Source organism: Bos taurus, chromosome 1 (genome assembly GCF_002263795.3).
Source record: "Bos taurus isolate L1 Dominette 01449 registration number 42190680 breed Hereford chromosome 1, ARS-UCD2.0, whole genome shotgun sequence".
Taxonomy (NCBI): Eukaryota; Metazoa; Chordata; class Mammalia; order Artiodactyla; family Bovidae; genus Bos; species Bos taurus.
Genome location: NC_037328.1, coordinates 152476529 through 152497844, shown reverse-complemented (window position 1 = coordinate 152497844; position 21316 = coordinate 152476529). Strand labels below are relative to the sequence as shown.

Here is a 21316-nt window from a genome sequence, read left to right as displayed (position 1 = left end):
TCCACTCTGTGTATTCAGCTTCTCCTCCTCCCCCTGCTTGATCTGAGCAAGACAGATTCCAGCCTGCGGGGAGCTTCTGTCTCCTGGAGGGACATGGATGAAACGACCACAGACCAACTGTAGCTCTGATCAGGGGTGAAGCTGTGAAGGCAAAGGGCCTGTGCTGGGGAGAACTGACTGGGCCAGGAGAGGTCAGGGAAGGCTTTGTCTGGGTGGTGTTTTTGCTGGGAGTGGAAGGATGGGAGGGAGTTATCTAGGCAGAAGGGAGGGGAGAGCGGTTTGGGGCAGAGAGAAGAGTCTTGAGAAGCAAAATAAAAGGCGTGTGCTCTTGAAGAGCGACAACGTCAAAAGGCTGGGATGAGCCTGGCAAGTCCAGCCATGCGTGGCTCTGGAGGCTGAGGAAGGGGCTGTGTCTTTATCCTGAAAGCACACCCTTGTGTGTGCTTCCCACACGGTGGGAAGAGCTTTCATGCTAGAACAAATGGCCTGATGAGTGGCGAAAGGAGCAGCTGCCAGAGAGGGGGTCGGATCATTTCCATTTGCAGTCACATGCCATGTGAGATGCCTGTGGAAAGCAAATTTAAGGTTACCAGGGGGAGATGGATGGGAGAGGGGCAGATTAACGCATCCACACTATTATACGTAAACTAGATAAGCAACAAGGATGTACAGTGTGGCACAGGGAACTCTACGCAATATTCTATGATGGCCTATAATGGAATATAATCTTTTTTAAAAAAACCCATTGAATCACTATGATGTACCACGGAAACCAACACAATATTGTGAATCAACTATACCTCAATATAAAAAAAATTGGGTACCTATAAACTTGCATCCAGCACTGTCTCAAATGTTGCTTGCCCTGAGCTTTTTATGAGCTTGGTGACCTCCGGAAGTGCATTCCTCCTCCAGCACTTGCTCCAAAGTACAAGCTGGTTGCCAATGGAGAGCTGACTGGTGAAGAAAGTCTGCCATGTCCTGCTCTTATAACAGGCTCTGCCTTTTTCTCCATCAGGGGCAGAAAGGAGATAGCGGCGTGACAGGCCCCCCGGGCAAACCCGGGCCTTCTGGTCCACCTGGCCGTCCGGGTCTCCCAGGCCCCCCAGGTCCCCCCTCCGCAGGTAAGAACGTCACCGCTTCACCTGGTCCACAGTGTCGCCCTCCAGCCAGCCTCCCAGAGGGAGTCCAGCAGAGGCCAGACTTGAAATGCCTGCAGCAATTCGATACACTTCTAATTTATCCACCATTTGGCTAATTCGAGTTTTACTCAAGGGTGATAAACACTACTATGGTTTTGGTTTAGCATTTTGGAGAACAAATAGAGGAGAGAAAAAGAAAAAAAATCACATTGGTGATGTCATTTATACGCGAAGTGAAAAATAACCAGCTAGCACTCCAACAGCGAACACCTCTTTATAGAAAAACATTTCATGGCTCCAAGCAACTCGGAGTAAAGATGACACTGCAAATGTTTCTACCTTACACGGCATTATGACAGAGTCCTTACAGATTTGCACTGAATATGGAGAGAAATTAATACAAAGACATGAAAGTCCCCCTTGAAGAGGCCACAGGGACACGGCTACCTTGTTTTACTTTGATTTGAGGAGCTAAGCCTTTTACTTGGTTTGAACACAGCACATCCTCTGTATTAACATAGCATCTCTAGGTGCTGTGTTTATGTAGAGGAATACTGTTTGCTGACTGTGCAAGATCCATTTTTTTCAGTTATCCAAAAGGAACCAACATTTTTATTCTAATTCTTTTCTTAAGAAAATGAAGGTATTTAAAAATTCCAAAGTGCGCTTTTCCCCACTGTGTTTATGGGAAAATATTTACAACCACACCGTGGGATGGTCAAGAAATGTCATTCTGTTAGATTCTTGAAACCAAATGAAGACTGGCCCTGAGACGGCAACCAGCTAGGATGCTGGGAAAATTCAATCTTGCACGTTAATGGGGTTCCCTCCACTTCTTCAACTGTCACAGAACAGTGGGGCAGAGATCCTGGGGGTTAGGGTGAAAGGATATCATGGGAGGTCCCTCCGGCCCTTGACCGGCCCCATTCACCCCTGAAACCAGTTGCCTGAGGCCACGTGGTCAGAGGGGTGACCACTATCTTCATACCAGGCGTCAGTGTCAGATCATCCCCAAACCTGGGAATCCTGGTCTTCAAAGCTCAGCTTTCCCAGGAGCACCCCACAGCCATTCCTCCTGAGATTAGGAGTCTCCTTATCTCCAGGCTTTGGGGTCCCTGTCCTCCCACGTCTGGGGTGATCTCTCCTCTTCTGACCTCCAGCCCCTCCCTCCTCTTGGTCCTCATACAGCGCTGCCCTCTTGTGAGAACAGAAGGCAAACGTCTTTTAATATGACCTGTTTCTCAGCAAGGGCAAGAAAGCACAGTCTTGCTGCCCCCTTGAAATTGGGAAGGAAAAAATAACAGAAGGACAAGCATCAGTCACTACGGCATCCTGCCGAACCCATTTCTGTCTGTTAGGAGATCTGGCCGAGCAGTAGCTCGGCCCGTGTCCCTGCCCAGACTGTCTCCCTGAGATGACTGGATGATCCGGATGAAAGTTCTTCCCGTCAGTCCTCTCCCTCCTCGGTTCTGAGGCAGGACACTTCCCTCGAGCCCACGACCCTGGGCTGCCAACCCCAGAGACTGACAGCACTGTCTGAAGCCCGGGTTTTGCCTTTGGAAGGGATGCTTTCGGCCCTTGGAGTATTTCAGTTCAGTTCAGTTCAGTTCAGTCACTCAGTCATGTCCAACTCTTTGCGACCCCATGAACCACAGCACGCCAGGCTTCCCTGTCCATCACCAACTCCAGGAGTTCACTCAGACTCATGTCCATTGAGTCAGTGATGCCATCCAACCATCTCATCCTCTGTCGTCCCCTTCTCCCACCTTCAATCTTTCCCAGCATCAGGGTCTTTTCCAGTGAGTCAGTTCTTTGCATCAGGTGGCCAAATTATTGGAGTTTGAGCTTTAGCATCAGTCCTTCCAATGAATATTTAGGGTTGATTTCCTTTAGGATGGACTGGTTGGATCTCCTTGCAGTCAAGGGACTCTCAAGAGTCTTCTCCAACACCACAGTTCAAAAGCATCAATTCTTTGGCACTCAGCTTTCTTTATAGTACAACTCTCACATCCATACATGACCACTGGAAAAACCATAGTTTTGACTAGATGGACCTCTGTTGGCAAAGTAATGTCTCTGCTTTTTAATATGCTATCTAGGTTGGTCATAACTTTCCTTCCAAGGAGCAAGTGTCTTTAATTTCATGGCTGCAGTCACCATCTGCAGTGATTTTGGAGCCCAGAAAAATAAAGTCTGACACTGTTTCCCTATCTATTTGCCATGAAGTAATGGGATCAGATGCCATGATCTTAGTTTTCTGAATGTTGAGCTTTAAGCCAACCTTTTCACTCTCCTCTTTCACTTTCATCAAGAGGCTCTTTAGTTCTTCTTCACTTTCTGCCATAAGGTTGCTGTCATCTGCATATCTGCAGATATTGATTATTGATATTTATATATCAATATCAATTGGTTATTGATATTTCTCCTGGCAATCTTGATTCCAGCTTGTGCTTCTTCCAGCCCAGCGTTTCTCATGTGTACTCTGCATAGAAGTTAAATAAGCAGGGTGACAATACACAGCCTTGACATACTCCTTTTCCTATTTGGAACCAGTCTGTTGTCCCATGTCCAGTTCTGTTGCTTCCTGACCTGCATACAGGTTTCTCAAGAGGCAGGTCAGGTGGTCTGGTATTCCCATCTCTTTAAGAATTTTCCACAGTTTGTTATGGTCCACACAGTCAAAAGCTTTGGCATAGTCAATGAAGCAGAAGTAGATACTTTTCTGGAAGTCTCTTGCTTTTTCCATGATTCCATGGCAATTTGATCTCTGGTTGCTCTGCCTTTTCTAAAACCAGCTTGAACATCTGGAAGTTCATGATTCACGTACTGTTGAAGCCCGGCTTGGAGAATTTTGAGCATTACTTTACTAGCGTGTGAGATGAGTGCAATTGTGTGGTAGTTTGAACATTCTTTGGCATTGCCTTTGGGATTGGAATGAAAACTGACCTTTTCCAGTCCTGTGGCCACTGCTGAGTTTTCCCAATTTGCTGGCATACTGAGTGCAGCACTTTCACAGCATCATCTTTTAGGATTTGAAATAGCTCAGTTGAAATTCCATCACCTCCACTAGCTTTGTTTGTAGTGATGCTTCCTAAGGCCCACTTGACCTCACGTTCCAGGATGTCTGGCTCTAGGTGAGCGATCAGACCATTTTGGTTATCTGGGTCATGAAGATCTTTTTTGTATAGTTCTTCTGTGTATTCTTGCCACCTCTTCGTCCTGGTGTATTTAAGGGCTCACAAAACTGAGGAATAGCCAGGAGGCCTGTGGTTGGGTGGCATCCCCCGTAAACAAAGACCTCAGTGGTCTCACTGTGTATCCGACTTGAATCCCGGCTCCCCCGTCAAGCCTGGGGTGGGGTGGGAAGGGCAGGGCTTGGAGACCCTCAGCCGCTCCCTTGGCAGCCGGCCGGATTGTCTTGTCAGCCTCTGGTGGACTGCAGCCCCTCCCTGTCACAGGGCCAGTGTAGCCCTGTATTCTCTCCTTGGCTCTCCAGCATCTTCTCTTTCAGCCTGCTATGCCATCACCCTGTTCCCTGCCCACTCCTCTACACCATCCTCCAGAGGACCCCGCTCCTGCTTGAGTGGGGGCATATTCCTACAGTCCCTCTGGGCGCACCTGGCCTGAAACAGCGTTCCTGTCAGCCCCCGGGTCCACCCCCCCACCTCCTCCCCCTCCTTCCAAGCTCTCTCTTCTGCGCCCTCCCTGGTCCCTGATGGGCCATCTCCTTCCCTCGGACCGCAGTCCCCGCTGCGACTGCACCGGCCCCTCACTGGTGACTGCTTCCTGCAGGTGTGTCTCCTCGTCCTCCTGGTGGCAGGTCCTTGAGGCAGGGTCCTGGCTGAGTCAGCTTTGCACCTCCATTTGCACCCGCCTGTCGGTGCTCACACACCTGGGCTCCTTTAGCTGTCAGGCTGGCCCCCTGGATCATTGCACAGCAGCCAAGCAGGATGCAGGCGGGCTGTTTGATTCCCTTCCCTGTGCCTTCCTTTGGGTCACGTCCCCTCTGTGGAACCTCCCAGAGTGAGAGGACTGAAGAAAATGGGGCAAGAATCCTGCTCTTTGGAAACGTGTCTTTTGGGGTGGGGGTGGTGGGTGGGGACATCAGGAGAGGGAGGGGTTTAGAAGAGACCTTCCCTGTGCTCGGGACCAGTTGGATCATCATCAGGAGTTGGGACAGGCCTCCAAACTGATTTCTGAGACTACCTTTGAGAGCCTGGTAAAGTTCCACTCTCGGGGAAAAAAACATGTGTCTACCTACGAGCTCCAGACACCTTGTCCCAAATCCATCTTGGGATATTCTTGGGCTCTATGGGCCCCGGGTTAACCTCCCCTGGTCTGATCCCACCCTCCCTCTGTAGATGAGAACTTCATGCCTCAGAGATCCCCCAAGGTCACTGGGCGAACTGGTGGCTACTCCTGGTCTGAAGTCCGCCTGTGACTCCTGGTCCCGAGACCTTCCTGAGCAGCCATGCAGCCTCTGCAGGGACAGAGTAGGGTGGAGGTGATGGGATGGCCCGGGACTCCTCTGCCTTCTCCCAGATTCCCCTCTGGACTTGCTCCCACCACAGCAGCAGCCGGTGGGGATGGGAGGCCCCTTAGGCAGAGAGGCAGAGCTGGTCCTCTGGCTGCCAGGAGATGGAGAGGGTGCTCGCTGAACAAGCTCCGAGAGGCTGAGGCTGGGGAGTTCAGGCGGCTGTGCCCTTCGGGGCAGCCTGGCAGGAATCGGGCAGATGTAACGGATGCCCTGAGACAGCTGGGAGGAAGCAGCAGGGGGAGGGGGCAGGAAGCAGGCTCTCCGCCACATCCTGTTGACCTGTCTCGAGGCCACCTCTGTTGCTGGTGCCCAGTGCTGGGGGGGCAGGACAGTGCTGGGGAGCGGGAGGAGGCAGGAGCTTGTCACGACCCAAGGTAACCAAGAAAGAGGGGCTGGGGGCCGGAGGAGGGAACAGCAGCAAAAGGCCTTGAAGATGTAATTTGCAATAAACAAATTACGGATTTGGCGGAGTCCTTCCTGCCCCCAGACAGGGCATAAGTGAATCAACGTGGTACCTGGGAATTGCCAGCTTCCTGCACGCATCAGTAATTCTTGGATGTATGTCTTTTGAACAGCCTAGGGTTAAGTGGACATGAATTCAAATCTCACCCTGGATTAATGGGACAGACTCCACAGTTCTGGAGGAAAAGTTGGGATCGCACAGGCGGCTGGAAGGTGGCCCCCATAACGCTCTCCCATCCTTGGTTACAGGGCACTCCCATCTCAATTGCCCCAGGTGCAAACGCCCCAGGACGTTCCTGAGCTGGTGGAGTCTCTCTCTGAACATGAGACTGGCATTCCTACCAGACTGTGTCTGATTTCTTGTCAGGACGAATGACCATAACTTGGTGTAAGATGCTGGCAAGCCTCCTTTCTCTGAAGGCTGACAGCATTCCGACCCGTCCGCCGGCTCAGGAAGCCTCAGGGTATGGGCGGCCCCGCGGGGGTCTCCTCCTGCCGCTGCAGCTGCCTCTGTGGGGTTCTGACCCAGACCTCTCCCCTGGGGTCATGTTCTCCGCACCCTCATGGGATCTGCAGACTGTGCCCCAGTTGCTGACTGCCCTGGGCACAGCTGTCCAGCCTGAAACCAACAGCTGGCTCGTCTCCAAGCCCCTGCTTAATTTCCCAGAAGGAGGGGTATCTACTTATTTCTGTTTTCAGTGTCCATCTTTTCCTGTTGGATGGCCCTGGCTCTAGCATTTTTCTGCCAACTAGAGCGGGACCTCTAGTCTTTTCGAAAGAGCTAGTTCGTCTGGGTTCGTTCATCCGAAACATCAAACATGCACTGTGTCCCCTGCTGGGTGCCACGCCCTGGTGAGTGAAAACAGGCATCCACCTGCCCTTGTGGAGGTGAGTGTCCCCTCCTCCAGGAGACACACACTGCTGGCCTGGCGATCTCATGGGGAACAGAATCACAGAGACACATAAGATAGGGCATGGGGAACCACAGAACTGTCCTCAGTGTGAGCAGGACAGCTCAGGAAGGCTTCCTGAACCCGGATCAGGAGAGAGCGAGGAGGTGTCTGGTGAGGGGTGGATGGAGCGGGGATGGAGGCTTGAGAGGAGGACAGTCTGGAGGGGGTTTGTGTGAAGACCATTTCCCAAGCCCGGCGGCACGAAGCCTCGGGGCTCATGGAATCACTGCAAGAGCTTTGAAAAGCGCAGCTGCCTGAGTTCCCTTCTCAGCAGTCCTGATGGAATTGGTCTGGAGTGTGGTCTGGGCGTTCAGGGCCTTTACAAGTCAAGGTGAGAATTACCAACCCTAGCAGGTCTCCTACCTTGCAGGGAATGAATTTCCCTGCATCATATCTTTTTCAGACACTCTTCTCAGAATCAGAGAAGAAAAAAATAGGCTGAGCATTTTCAAACATCCCATTTTCTTCTAGAAGAAATCAAAGAAACCCACATTCAGAGTTTCCTTTGTAAAGTTCCTATATATAATAACAGAATAAAATGAATTAGAAAAAAAATGAAAGTCATCAGCCAGTAACATGCTCATCAGTAAGAAGTTCTTAGGTGGTGCTAGTGGTAAAGAACCCGCAGGTCAAAGCAGGAGACATAAGAGACGCAGCTTCCATCTGTGCGTGGGGAAAGTCCCCTGGAGGAGGACATGGCAACCCACTTCAGTAATCTTACCTGGAGAATCTCATGGACAGAGGAGCCTGGTGGGCTACAGTCCAAAGGGTCGCAAAGAGTTGGACACGACTGAAGAAACTTAGCACACAAACATAAAGGAGAATTGTTTTCCTCCTACAGCAAAGAAGTCCAGGGGCAGACAGTGGCTGGCTTTGGTTCAGTCTCTAGGTGTCACTCTCAGGGCCCCAGGTCCCATAAGGCCCTTGCCATCCCTGTATGCTGGCTTATTTTACTTCAGGGTTGCAGCACAGCTGCTACAGCACCGGCCATCTTGTCTGTCTTCCAGGCAAGAAGGAGGAAGCTATGTCCCCATCCAGCCCTGCTTCTCCCGTATTAGGATAGACTTTCCCAGAAGCTCACCCTTCTCCCACCACAGACCTTGCATTGGCCATCACTGTGGCACATGGTCACCTCCAGGGGCAAGGGGGTCTGGAGAGTAGAGTGTCTAGTCTCCAAACTGTAGAGAGAGGGAGGGGAGGAGGAGGGTTGGCAAAGGTGCTGCCACGCTCAGCGTGTTTAGGGGACCCACAGCTTGGACCAGAAGCACCTCTCTAGACCTCTCCTCTAGGCCTCTCTGAAACACTGTGGACTTCAGGCTTCTTTCTGTCGTGAAACTTGCTGATGCCTCCCTGGGCTGTTTGCTTTTCTTTTCCTTTGCTCTGGTAACAGCAGTTTGTTGCTTTCTAGGACAACTTGTAATGGGACCCAAGGGGGAAAGAGGATTTCCTGGGCCCCCAGGAAGATGTCTTTGTGGACCCCCCATGAATGTGAATAACCCTTCCTATGGGGAGTCTGTGTACGGGCCCAGCTCCCCACGAGTTCCTGTGGTAAGGCTCTTCTGGGAGGAATCTGGGGTGGTCCCCACTCATGACATGATTGATGACCCCCTGGGGTTTGTAAAAACCTTTTAGTAAAATTTATTTCCCTGTTACCCTGGGCACAAACTTGTTATAGGAAACTGGAAAATAAGGGGAAAATCCAAAGAAGAAAACCAAGATAACATTGTGGGTCCACTGTGGAGCATTTTCTGCATCGTTTTTTTTTTTTTTGGGGCCATGCCATCCGGCTTGCGGGATTTTAGTTCCCTGACCAGGGATTGAACCTGGGCTCTGACGGTGAAAGCACTGAGTCCTAACCACTAGACTGTCTTTTTTAAAGAAAAACATTATGGAACACTGCAAGTAAATACAAAAGCAGAAACAGATAGTTTAAGGAACCCCCACGTCCTCTTTACCCAAGTTCAACAATGATCAAGTCCCAGCTCATCTCCTTTCTTCTTTACACTTGATGTATGACAGCCCACCCTCCTTTGGATTACTTTGAAGTAAACCGTGCACATAAATTCATTGTTCGAATGGATACATAATAATCCATGCATCACGTGGCTGTGCTATGATTTATTTAACCAGAGCCCTATTTTCAGAAACCGATCAAGTGCTCCAAGCTTTTCCCTCATATAATAGCATTGTCATAAATGTCTTTGAGTCTAAGAATTTTAAGAATCATTTCCAGATGTTGAAATACTTGATTAGATGACATCACCTTTTTATTGAAGTCTTTGTAACACTTTGAAGATTTAAAAATCTTAAACCTGGTGGATATTTTTATCCCTAACTCAAACATTCTGAACCGGGTTAGGAGGATGTGGGAATCGTTAGCCCTCACTTCAGGAGGGATGCAAGAGTGCAAATGCCAACCCTCTTCCCACTGACCACCGGCCCCCCACAAGGCTTGTTTTTCCTCCTCTGGCTCTTTAAGCCCTGCTCCCCGGGGAAGTGTTTTCTGGGACCCTCACCAGTGTGTTCTCCGGCAGATCTTTGTGGTCAACAACCAGGAGGAACTGGAGAGGCTGAACACCCAGAACGCGATCGCCTTCCGCAGAGACCAGAGGTCCCTGTACTTCAAGGACAGCTTTGGCTGGCTCCCCGTCCAGGTACCCAAGGTGGCGCTCCACAGAGGGACGCATCTCCAAAGGAAGGGGAGGCTGGGCGCAGAGCTTTCTGTGGAGGCTTGAGCGCCCCTCTCACCCGGCCTCTGAGAGCTCCCTGGGCCCAGGGCCCCTGCCTGTAGCCTCTGCTCTGAGTCCAGTCTCCAGACGGGGCTCCCCGCGGCCCAGCCTCTCCGCCGAGCACAGAGCTCTGGCCCTGGGACAGGAGCCCCCACCGCCCTGTGCCCACCCAGAGCCTCTGTCCCCGGCGCCCCGGGATGCCTGGCACACCATCCCTGGTAACTTCGCTGTGTTTCTCTGGCCAGCTGACACCTGTCCACCCCCGGGACTACCCTGGAGACCACCGCGGCTCCTGCGGGGACGGGGTCCTGCAGCCAGGGGAGGAGTGTGACGACGGGAACGCAGACGCAGGCGACGACTGCATCCGTGAGTGGGGCCCGGCTCAGGGGAACCATCACACACCACCGCGGGGCTGCCATCAGGCCAGGCCCTGGACACCAGCCACGCTGGTTTTGGATGGTTCTAGAGCCAGCAACGGCAACCCACTCCAGAACTCTTGCCTGAAAAATCCCATGGACGGAGGAGCCTGGTAGGCTACAGTCCATGGGGTCGCTAAGAGTCAGACACGACTGAGCGACTTCATTTTCACTTTTCACTTTCATGCATTGGAGAAGGAAGTGGCAACCCACTCCAGTATTCTTGCCTGGAGAATCCCAGGGACAGAGGAGCCTCGTGGGCTGCTGTCTATGGGGTCACACAGAATAGAACATGACTGAAGTGACTTAGCAGCAGCAGAGCCAGCACTGGGCAGGTAGAAGGGATGACCGTCCTCACTCAGGCCAGACGTGAACCCTCCCAACCATCCGAGGATGGTGATGGAGCTGCTGTCAAGGGTTTGGACCCCAGAGAAGCCCCGGGGCCCTCCCCTTTTTCCTGAATCCTACTTCTTGGCAAAATCCACATTCTCATCGAGAGACAAAGGTGGTGCAGGAGGTCTGAGAGGCAGATGGGAGAAGCCGAGACTCTGAATTGGGCTCCCTCTCAGCAGACGGAGTCCTCGGAGCCGACCGCTAGGGAACTGGGCTGCGAGTGGCCCTCAGGCTCACGGACGTGACCAGGACAGGCAGGCGGCCTAGCACCGGAGCGTCCCTGGTCCCTCTTCTTTTAAAACTCAAGGGACGAAAGCAGGAGGTGAGGTGGAAAGCATGAGCTTCAGAGTCAAGGTAGAGTTCGGAGGCGGCTCTGAAAGCCACCGAGTCACCCCGTCTCCACGGAGTCACCCCATCTCAGAGGGGCGGCTACGTGGTGAGTGGGGTGACCGAGGGCTTCCCTGAAAACTAGGTGCGACAGGCATGGATGGCTGAAGTCTTGAGATCCTGTGAGCCGACGTCACAGGGACAGTCTGGGTGCCGTAGGGGCCTGACTCCCCTTCCCTGCACGGCTTCTCCCTGCGGTGAGGAGCCGGGCTCCGGTCCAGGGCCGGGAACGCGTAGGTGCCCAGCGCGGGTCCCTCGCCAGCCAGGAGCTCGGCGGGAGGAGCGGGGCACGTAGGGCAGGCGGGTAAAGCAGCTGCTTCTCCTGGAAGCTGCTCTTCCCCTGACGGTTCGGGGCCGCGATTCCTAGGAGGCCGGCTCTGCCCGCAGGCCCCCGGCCCCTCGTGGAGGTGACACAGCAGGAAGGACCGCCTAAGGGTCTCAAGCCCCTATTGGCTCAGACACCCCTGTAAAGACGAGGGTTCATACTCCCGGCGCCTCCCCTCGGGCGAGAACAGAGCTGGTGGAAGACGCGGTCTGGCTTCCGGGGGACGCAGGGTCGCCTGGAGGCTCCCTCCACCCCCACCCCCACCCCCGCCCCCGAGGCCATCACTGAGCCCGGGCCCGCGGTCTCCCGACCCTTGCCGTGTGGGAACCGGCAGTGGTCCCGCGACGCGGGACAGCGTCCAGGCCCCAGGCTGGGACAAGGACACGGAGGCTGGGGTGGGCTATCGGCTGACGCGCAGCGGCCTGGACCAGGGCCAGCGCCCCCCTTCCGTAGGGCTGGGGTCTGGACCCTTGTGGAAGGCCGCGCGAGAGAGGAAGGCCCTTGCGGCCACGTGGTCCTGCCGGGCCGTCCCCTCCCCGGCCCCTCAGGGCTGTGTCCCCCTTGTGTCCCCCCCAGGCTGCCGCCGGGCCTACTGCGGAGACGGCCACCGGCACCGGGGCGTGGAGGACTGCGACGGCGCTGACTTCGGCCACCTGACCTGCGAGACCTATCTCCCCGGGTAGGGACCGCCTCGTGGGCTTGACCGCTCCCGGGCTCCCTTCTTTCCTTCACAAATATCTTCCTGAGCATCTGTGTGCCCCGGCTTTGTGGACAGTGCGGAATGGTGACGCACAACACACGCAGCCCCAGCTCACGTCACGCCGCCCCGGCTCACGTCACACGCAGCCCCGGGGCCCGGCTCACGTCACACAGCCCCAACTCACGTCACGCAGCGCTGGCTCACGTTACGCAGCTCCTGCTCACGTTCAGTTTAGTTCAGCTGCTCAGTCGTGTCCGACTCTTTGCAACCACATGAATCGCAGCACACCAGGCCTCCCTGTCCATCACCAACTCCCGGAGTTCACCCAAACTCATATGCATAGAGAGTCGGTGATGCCATCCAACCATCTCATCCTCTGTCGTCCCCTTCTCCTGCCCCCAGTCCCTCCCAGCATCAGGGTCTTTTTCCAATGAGTCAACTCTTCGCATGAGGTGGCCAAAGTATTGGAGTTTCAGCCTCAGCATCAGTCCTTCAAATGAACACCCAGGACTGGTCTCCTTTAGGATGGACTGGTTGGAGCTCCTTGCAATCCAAGGGACTCTCAAGAGTCTTCTCCAACACCACAGTTCAAAAGCATCAATTCTTCCACGCTCAGCTTTCTTCACAGTCCAACTCTCATATCCATACATGACCACTGGAAAAACCATAGCCTTGACTAGATGGACCTTTGTTGGCAAAGTAATGTCTCTGCTTTTTAATATGCTAACCCCAACTCACGTTATGCAGCCCCAACTCATGTCACAGCCACCCCGGCTCACGTCATGCCACCCCAACTCACAACACACGCAGCCCCAGATTACGTCATGCAGCCCCAGCTCACATCACGCTGCCCTGACTCAGGACACACACAGCCCCGGGTCACGTCACGCAGCCCTGGCTCACAACATACGCAGCCCCAGTTCAGGTCATGCATCCCCGGCTCACGTCGGGGCGCTGTGTCAGCACAGCCGTGTGACCCAGCCCCACGTGGGTCCTGGAGTCGGGGGGCCACCACCTCTGAGACCCCCATGGCTCGGGCTCAGCAGCTCTTTCCCCCACTTCTCCCGGGACCGGCCTGGTCTCCAGAGAAGCAGGCACGCCCTTGGAGCAAGGCCCAGGGCGGAGGGCAGGCATCTGTACCCTGAACTCTCCGGAACTGCCCGGTGGGCCAGCGGCTGCCGTGGAGGCCCCGCCAGCATTAGTACCTCACTTTGCTGACCTCGGCTCCTCCAAGAGAACCCCAGAAATGCAGCATTCCTGCCGGCACCCCGGCAGTTGTTTCTGAGGCCCCCTCAGTGGGCGGCCGTGTGGCTTAGGACAAGCATGCCGGTGTCCTGGCCTCCACGAAGACATCTCTCGCGCCCAGGGGAGGCCTCTGCCCTGCGAGGTGGGGGTCTCTTGAACTCTGTTCAAGCAGAATGGCGCCCCCTTGCCCCAAACCTCACCGGACCAGGACTGCGGGGCTTCTGGGAAAGCTGGGGAGGCCGCTGCTCCCCCAGGCCCCGGCCTGCCTCTCGCGTGGCTCCAGAGTGGACAGCTGGGCCCTCAGGGATCTGCCTCTCCAGCCCTTATTCCCTCCAGCTGCCCTCCTCTGTGGGATTGGACCCAAGCCCTGGGGAGGGCTGGGGAACAGGCCCCAGGCCCGCCCCTATCCTCCAAGGAGGAGGGTCTCCTGATGCCCACCCCCAAATGCACAGCAACAAATCCAACTGGGGGGAAGAGCTCAGACTTGTTGTCACCCCTATTTCAAGCACCGCAGGCTGGGCCAAGACCCCGCTGCCTCTGTGTGTGTCTGCGTGCACCACCCTTCTCTGAAGTAGGGAGGCTCCTGCCAGGCCCCGCCAGAGAGTTGGCGAAGGGTCTGAGCTGGCTGATGGCCTATGGAGACCACTGGGCGTGGGTAATCAGACCTGGGGTGCAGAGTGGCATGGAGCCCAGGACTTACCCTGGCTCCCTGCTGTTACTCTCTTAATCCCAAGAAGCCTCGGGGCATGCTTGCGAAAATAGGCGTGAGGTAAGACAGAATCTCAGAATTAGCACTGGGCCTTGTGTAGGTGTAGGCCATGCTCTGCAACTTGTAGCTGTAGTCTTTAAATAGCTACACAGGTAAGCTGTTTAGATAAAGTTAAGAATCCAGTTCTTCAGGCCCACTTTGTTTCAAGATCTCTGGCCAGTGGCTGCCAAAATAGACAGCTGAGAAATAGTACAGAGCGGTCTAAGGGTGGCGCTGGAGGAGGAGGTGGCGGTTGTCTCCGAGAGGCTGCGTCCAGGGCAAGGCTACCCACCAAGCCCGTGCCCCCAGACCTCTCTGCTGTGCTCAAGGGAGAAAGCCCCGGAGGCCTGGACCCTGCTGCCCCAGGCCCTTAGGCAGCTGGCAGGGGGAGCAGCCGTGTGCCGAGGTTGCAGCAGAGTCCCAGGACGTGGCTGCATCCCGGGCTCCTGCCCACTGCCCCGTGTCCTCCCCCAGGTCGTACGGAGACCTGCGATGCACCCCGTACTGCTTCATCGACTCCACGCCCTGCCGCTACTTCACCTGAGGACCCCCGGGAGGAGGCGGCGGCCCGCAGCGCCGCCAGCAGCTTTTCCGCCCTCGGCAGACTGACTGACCTCGCCCCGATCTGGTCCAGTGTCCACCGCCTCCGTGCCACAGAAACAAGGACAAACTCTCGCTGCTAAGACAAGCTTGTAACGCAGGCCGACGGGAGGAACCGAGGACCCCTGCGCCCTGTCTTCACCCGCAAGCCCCGGGCCTCCACCCCGCACCCAGCGCGACCTTGCGGCGGGGACGAATATACATGTCGGCAGGGCGCTTTGCCTTCCCCACGTCGCAGACTCGGCTCCGCACTGTTAGGCACACACAGACTGTTTGCTCCCATCCGCGGGGGGCGTCCGGGGGGGCAGCCTCTCCGCCCCTCTGATCTCTGGAAACGCGGGCATCTCCCCGGCCGCTGGCAGGGGGCTCCCCGGGCCTGGGAACCACCGGGTAGGGAGAGGGGTTCTCTGGAGGTGGGCCCAGATCTTGGCCCGCCGAGAGATCCCCGCCCCCCGAGCTGGCCACGGCCTCAAGCGGAGGCGGTTCCCCAGGCAAGCGACCCAAATGTGAATAAGTACTGGGGCGGCGGCCCACCCCGCGCTCTGCAGCCGCGCGGACAAGCGCAGAGCATCGGCATTTTTCTCCGTTTCCCGAAGGGCCCGCTCTCAGAGCTTCCGGCCCGGGCGCCATCCTGACCTCCCCTGGCTCTGCGCGCGCAGCCTCCGTCCTGTGAACGTGCCAGTGTCCATCTCTCCGTCAGGACGTGCGCCAGCAGCTGTGCTGTCGGGCTTTCCCGTCCGGGCCGCGCCACCGATTGCGAGCTGTGGGCCGCGCCGGCGTCTGTCCTGGGCGCCGCTCTGGGAGCCCTGGGACCTCCCTCCTGGTCTGCGTGGCGCGTGGCTTTGTCCTCGTGTGCGCGTGCCTGAGCCCCGTTTCTACAGGATCGCTAGTCCCGCGCGTCCCTGAGCTGCCTTCCACCGTCGTATCCTCTGAGTGGGGCTTAGCTGTTGTTGGGAGACACGTCTTCCCCACTGCAAACCTCATGGACCTATTTGCTCCCAGATGGACGGCCCCTCCCGCCCGTGTGTACAGACTGTTCAGCGTGCCGGCGTCCTAGGTTCTTGGCAGTTGTGCTGCTGGCCTGTCGTGGGCGGGGTGGACCCTGGGGTGGTGTCCCCAGAGGTGGACGCGTTGGGCAGTCTGGGTCCTTCCGCCTCTATTGCAAGTCCTGGGCTGATTGATATTCCACGGCCCACATCTGTCCCATGTGAAGCCACCGCCTTCATCCCGGCATCTCCGGATGGGAAATCAAGAAATAAAAGGCCCTGTACTTCCCAGCTGTGTCTGTCTCTTCCCTGGGGGTTTGGGCTGCTGTCCTCCTAGGACTCCTGGATGGGATGAGGGCTCTGAAATCAAGTCTGTTTCCCAGACTCCACAGAGGGTTCTAGAATGGGAAGGAGTCCTGCTCCCCCAGGAGGAAACTCATGTCCCAGGGCACCAAGCCCAAACGAGCCCAGTTTGCTCAGCCAGCCCTGCCACAACCTTGTTCTACCATCCCCTGTAGGAAAGAAAGCAGGTCCAATACTGCCCTCGGAGCTGGCCAGGAGGGGCCACGTCCTGGGTCCCAGTCCTTGGGGGGCACTGTTCTGACTTTCCTCTGGCTGTGAGCCTCCCCACAAGGCTGCAGGTACCAGGACACCCTGCTCCCACCTGAGTGGTCCTGAGCTTGTTTGCAGGGCCGCGTGGCCCTCTCTGCACGCCTGTCCTCCTGAGTGTGGCTCTCACACACCTGTCAGCATGAGGGGCGTGGTGGCCGGGTTCAGGCTGTCTGCAGGGGTCATCGATGGAGCTTGGACACACAGGCGAGGTCTCCACGTGGGCACGCATCCTGGTGTGAGGCGGGCTGGGGCGGGGCTGGGGACTGCTCTCCTTGTGGGGCCGTGGGAGACTGTGAGGAATCTAAAAGTTCTAGGTCTTTATGAAGTTGTATTGTCGGGTAAGCAGAACCTACTTAATGCATAAGTTTGTCAGTCTGATCCCCATTCAACTCCTGTTGTGTGGGAGTCCCCATCTATGCTCCAGTCCCGGGACCCCACAGTATGAGAGGGGAGCCTGCCTCCAGCTCTGATATTTCTAGGGAGAGTTCTGAAAAGCTCAGGAGAGGACTCAAGGTCACAGGTGTTAAGACCATCCGTAGAGTCATTCTACCCCTTCAGCGTTCTGAAATGGGAAGATGAGAGCTCGGGGAAGGTGGGCCCTGGGCCCCAATGAATGCCAGCTCCATGGTGTTAGCTTCCCCAAGGGTGGGGACCCCCGGCCATCACAGGAACACCTCCCGGGGTCGTCTGCTGGTCATGCAAGGAGCTGAGCTAGGCCAGAGGGGCCGGGAGGGTGCTGAGCTGCGAGACCCCCATGCCTGATTCACGCCTGGTCCATCACTTCCCACAGCCTCAGTTTCCTCCCCTGCGAGACGCGAGACAGAGGCTGACTTTCCCTCCACCTTCAACTGCTGATTTCTGCTGGTGGATGCTGCCCTCGGGCTGTGCTGGGCCAGTCCTTAGACAGGTGATAGATTTCCTCAGCTGTCAGGTGGAGTGGCTGAGAATGGCAGGGCCTTCAGAATACAATCAACAAAGGAGGCTGTGTCAGTCCAGATGCTTTTGCTGGCAAGTAGCAGAAAATCCAACTTTGATTTAAACTGTAGGGTAGAATTTATTGGCTCGGATCACCGATGCAAGTTCTAGGAGTGGATTGGAGGTCAGGCAAGGTTCAATCAAGGCTCCTGCTCCATCTCTTTGCTTGATCTATCCTCTCAGCTCTTTGCACCTCTCCTGTTCATTTGAGCCTTAGGGTGGCCACAAGCTGACTGCTCCAGCTTCAGGCTGACATCTGCACCTTGCAATGTCCACAGGATAACAGAACATCTATTCCAGTGGCTCTCAAAGATTTTGATTTTTTTTTCCCCAGGAGTCCCCAGAAAATCTTGTCTTGAGTCTTGTTGACCTGAGTCTTATTGACACACCCATTCTTGAACCAGTTCCTATTATCAGAAAAAAAGCTGCCTGCTGATCAGATCATAGTTGGGTTCCTGAATGCAGGATGGCACAAGTTTTAAGATTACCCTTAGCCCACACCCTGGGAATTCTCCAGAAGCACACAGGCTGTGGGGGGAGGGGGTGGCTGCTGGACTGGGTGTCAGGAGCAGGAATGGAGCCACTGGGGGCTGAGTGCACAGGTCTATTACAGGACCTGTCTCTCCGGTTTTGCTTTTCCTTTCGGCAGGAATGGGTGCTGAGCCACTTGGGGTGAACCCTTGGTGGCACTCCCCTCCAGAAGGCTCCAGGTTGGTTCTTTTTTTTTTTTAAATATACATTTATTTATTTTAATTGGAGGTTAATTACTTAAAGCTCAACATTCAGAAAACGAAAATCATGGCATCCGGTCCCATCACTTCATGGGAAATAGATAGGGAAACAGTGGAAACAGTGTCAGACTTTATTTTGGGGGGCTCCAAAATCACTGCAGATGGTGATTGCAGCCATGAAATTAAAAGACGCTTACTCCTTAGAAGGAAAGTTATGACCAACCTAGACAGCATATTAAAAAGCAGAGACATTACTTTGCCAACAAAGGTCCGTCTAGTCAAGGCCATGGTTTTCCAATGGTCATGTATGGATGTGAGAGTTGGACTGTGAAGAAAGCTGAGTGCCGAAGAATTGATGCTTTTGAACTGTGGTGTTGGAGAAGACTCTTGAGAGTCCCTTGGACTGCAAGGAGATTCAACCAGTCCATTCTAAAGGAGATCAGCCCTGTGTTCTTTGGAAGGAATAATGCTAAAGCTGAAAGTCCAGTACTTTGGCCACCTCATGCGAAGAGTTGACTCATTGGAAAAGACTCTGATGCTGGGAGGGATTGGGGGTAGGAGAAGAAGGCGATGACAGAGGATGAGATGGCTGGATGGCATCACCGACTCGATGGATGTGTGTTTGAGTGAACTCCAGGAGTTGGTGATGGACAGGGAGGCCCGGCAATTCATGGGGTCACAAAGAGTCAGTCACAACTGAGCAACTGAACTGAACTGAACTAATAACTTTACAATATTGTATTGGTTTTGCCATACATCAACATGAATCCGCCACAGGTATACACGTGTTTCCCATTCTGAATCCCTCTCCCACATCCCTCCCCATACCATCCCTCTGGGTCATCCCAGTGCACCAGCCCCAAGCATCCAGTATCATGCTTCGAACCTGGACTGGCGATTCGTTTCATATATGATATTATACAAGTTTCAATGCCATTCTGCCCAAATCATCCCACCCTCTCCCTCTCCCACAGAGTCCAAAAGACTGTTCTATACATCAGTGTCTCTTTTGCTGTCTTGCATACAGGGTTATCATTACCATGTTTCTAAATTCCATATATATGCGTTAGTATACTGTATTAGTGTTTTTCTTTCTGGCTTACTTCACTCTGTATAATAGGCTCCGGTTTCATCCACCTCATTAGAACTGATTCAAATGTATTCTTTTTAATGGCTCCGTAATACTCCATTGTGTATATGTACCACAGCTTTCTTATCCATTCATCTGCTGATGGACTTCTAGGTTGCTTCCATATCCTGGCTATTATAAACAGTGCTGTGATAAACATTGGGGTACACGTGTCTCTTTCAATTCTGGTTTCCTCAGTGTGTATGCCCAGCAGTGGGATTGCTGGGTCATAAGGCAGTTCTATTTCCAGTTTTTTAAGGAATCTCCACACTGTTCTCCATAGTGGCTGTACTAGTTTGCATTCCCACCAACAGTGTAAGAGGGTTCCCTTTTCTCCACACCCTCTCCAGCATTTATTGCTTGTAGACTTTTGGATCGCAGCCATTCTGACTGGTGTGAAATGATACCTCATTGTGGTTTTGATTTGCATTTCTCTGATAATGAGTGATGCTGAGCATCTTTTCATGTGTTTGTTAGCCATCTGTATGTCTTCTTTGGAGAAATGTCTATTTAGTTCTTTGGCCCATTTTTTGATTGGGTTGTTTATTTTTCTGGAATTGAGCTGCAGGAGTTGTTTGTATATTTTTGAGATTAGTTGTTTGTCAGTTGCTTCATTTGCTATTATTTTCTCCCATTCTGAAGGCTGTCTTTTCACCTTGCTTATAGTTTCCTTTGATGTGCAGAAGCTTTTAAGTTTAATTAGGTCCCATTTGTTTATTTTTGCTTTTATTTCCAATATTCTGGGAGGTGGGTCATAGAGGATCCTGCTGTGATGTATGTCGTAGTGTTTTGCCCATGTTCTCCTCTAGGAGTTTTATAGTTTCTGGTCTTACATTTAGATCTTTAATCCATTTTGAGTTTATTTTTGTGTATGGTGTTAGAAAGTGTTCTAGTTTCATTCTTTTACAAGTGGTTGACCAGTTTTCCCAGCACCACTTTTTAAAGAGATTGTCTTTTCTCCATTGTATATTCTTGCCTCCTTTGTCAAAGATAAGGTGTCCATAGGTGCATGGATTTATCTCTGGGCTTTCTATTTTGTTCCATTGATCTATATTTCTGTCTTTGTGCCAGTACCATACTGTCTTGAAGACTGTGGCTTTGTAGTAGAGCCTGAAATCAGGCAGGTTTATTCCTCCAGTTCCATTCTTCTTTCTCAAGATTGCTTTGGCTATTCAAGGTTTTTTGTATTTCCATACAAATTGTGAAATTATTTGTTCTAGCTCTGTGAAAAATACCGTTGGTAGCTTGATAGGGATTGCATTGAATCTATAGATTGCTTTGGGTAGTATACTCATTTTCACTACATTGATTCTTCCTATCCATGAACATGGTATATTTCTCCATCTATTAGTGTTCTCTTTGATTTCTTTCACCAGTGTTTTATAGTTTTCTATATATAGGTCTTTAGTTTCTTTAGGTAGATATATTCCTAAGTATTTTATTCTTTTCATTGCAATGGTGAATGGAATTGTTTCCTTAATTTCTCTTTCTATTTTCTCATTATTAGTGTATAGGAATGCAAGGGATTTCTGTGTGTTGATTTTATATCCTGCAACTTTATTATATTCATTGATTAGCTCTAGTAATTTTCTGGTGGAGTCTTTAGGGTTTTCTTTGTAGAGGATCATGTCATCTGCAAACAGTGAGAGTTTTACTTCTTCTTTTCCAATTTGGATTCCTTTTATTTCTTTTTCTGCTCTGATTGCTGTGGCCAAAACTATGTTGAATAGTAATGGTGAAAGTGGGCCCCCTTGTCTTGTTCCTGACTTTAGGGGAAATGCTTTCAATTTTTCACCATTGAGGATAATGTTTGCTATGGGTTTGTCATATATAGCTTTTATTATGTTGAGGTATGTTCCTTCTATTCCTGCTTTCTGGAGAGTTTTTATCATAAATGGATGTTGAATTTTGTCAAAGGCTTTCTCTGCACCTATTGAGATAATCATATGGCTTTTATTTTTCAATTTGTTAATGTGGTGTATTACATTGATTGATTTGCAGATATTGAAGAATTCTTGCACCCCTGGGATAAAGCCCACTTGGTCATGGTGTATGATCTTTTTAATGTGTTGTTGGATTCTGATTGCTAGAATTTTTTAAAGGATTTTTGCATCTGTGTTCATCAGTGATATTGGCCTGTAGTTTTCTTTTTTTGTGGCATCTTTGTCAGGTTTTGGTATTAGGGTGATGGTGGCCTCATAGAATGAGTTTGGAAGTTTACCTTCCTCTGCAGTTTTCTGGAAGAG

The 21316-nt window shown here is 52.8% G+C and overlaps 1 protein-coding gene across 1 annotated transcript in view; it reads left to right on the top strand.

Moving 5' to 3' along the window:
- Positions 1-15914, top strand: part of COLQ (collagen like tail subunit of asymmetric acetylcholinesterase) — a 65991-nt gene extending 50077 nt beyond the window's left edge. The window contains 6 exon segments of the mRNA NM_001035297.5: positions 1019-1124; positions 8503-8642; positions 9629-9748; positions 10069-10189; positions 11921-12023; positions 14512-15914. Coding sequence (NP_001030374.3) covers positions 1019-1124; positions 8503-8642; positions 9629-9748; positions 10069-10189; positions 11921-12023; positions 14512-14581 — 660 coding nt within the window. The 3' untranslated portion in view covers positions 14582-15914.
- Positions 15915-21316: the final 5402 nt, after the last annotated feature.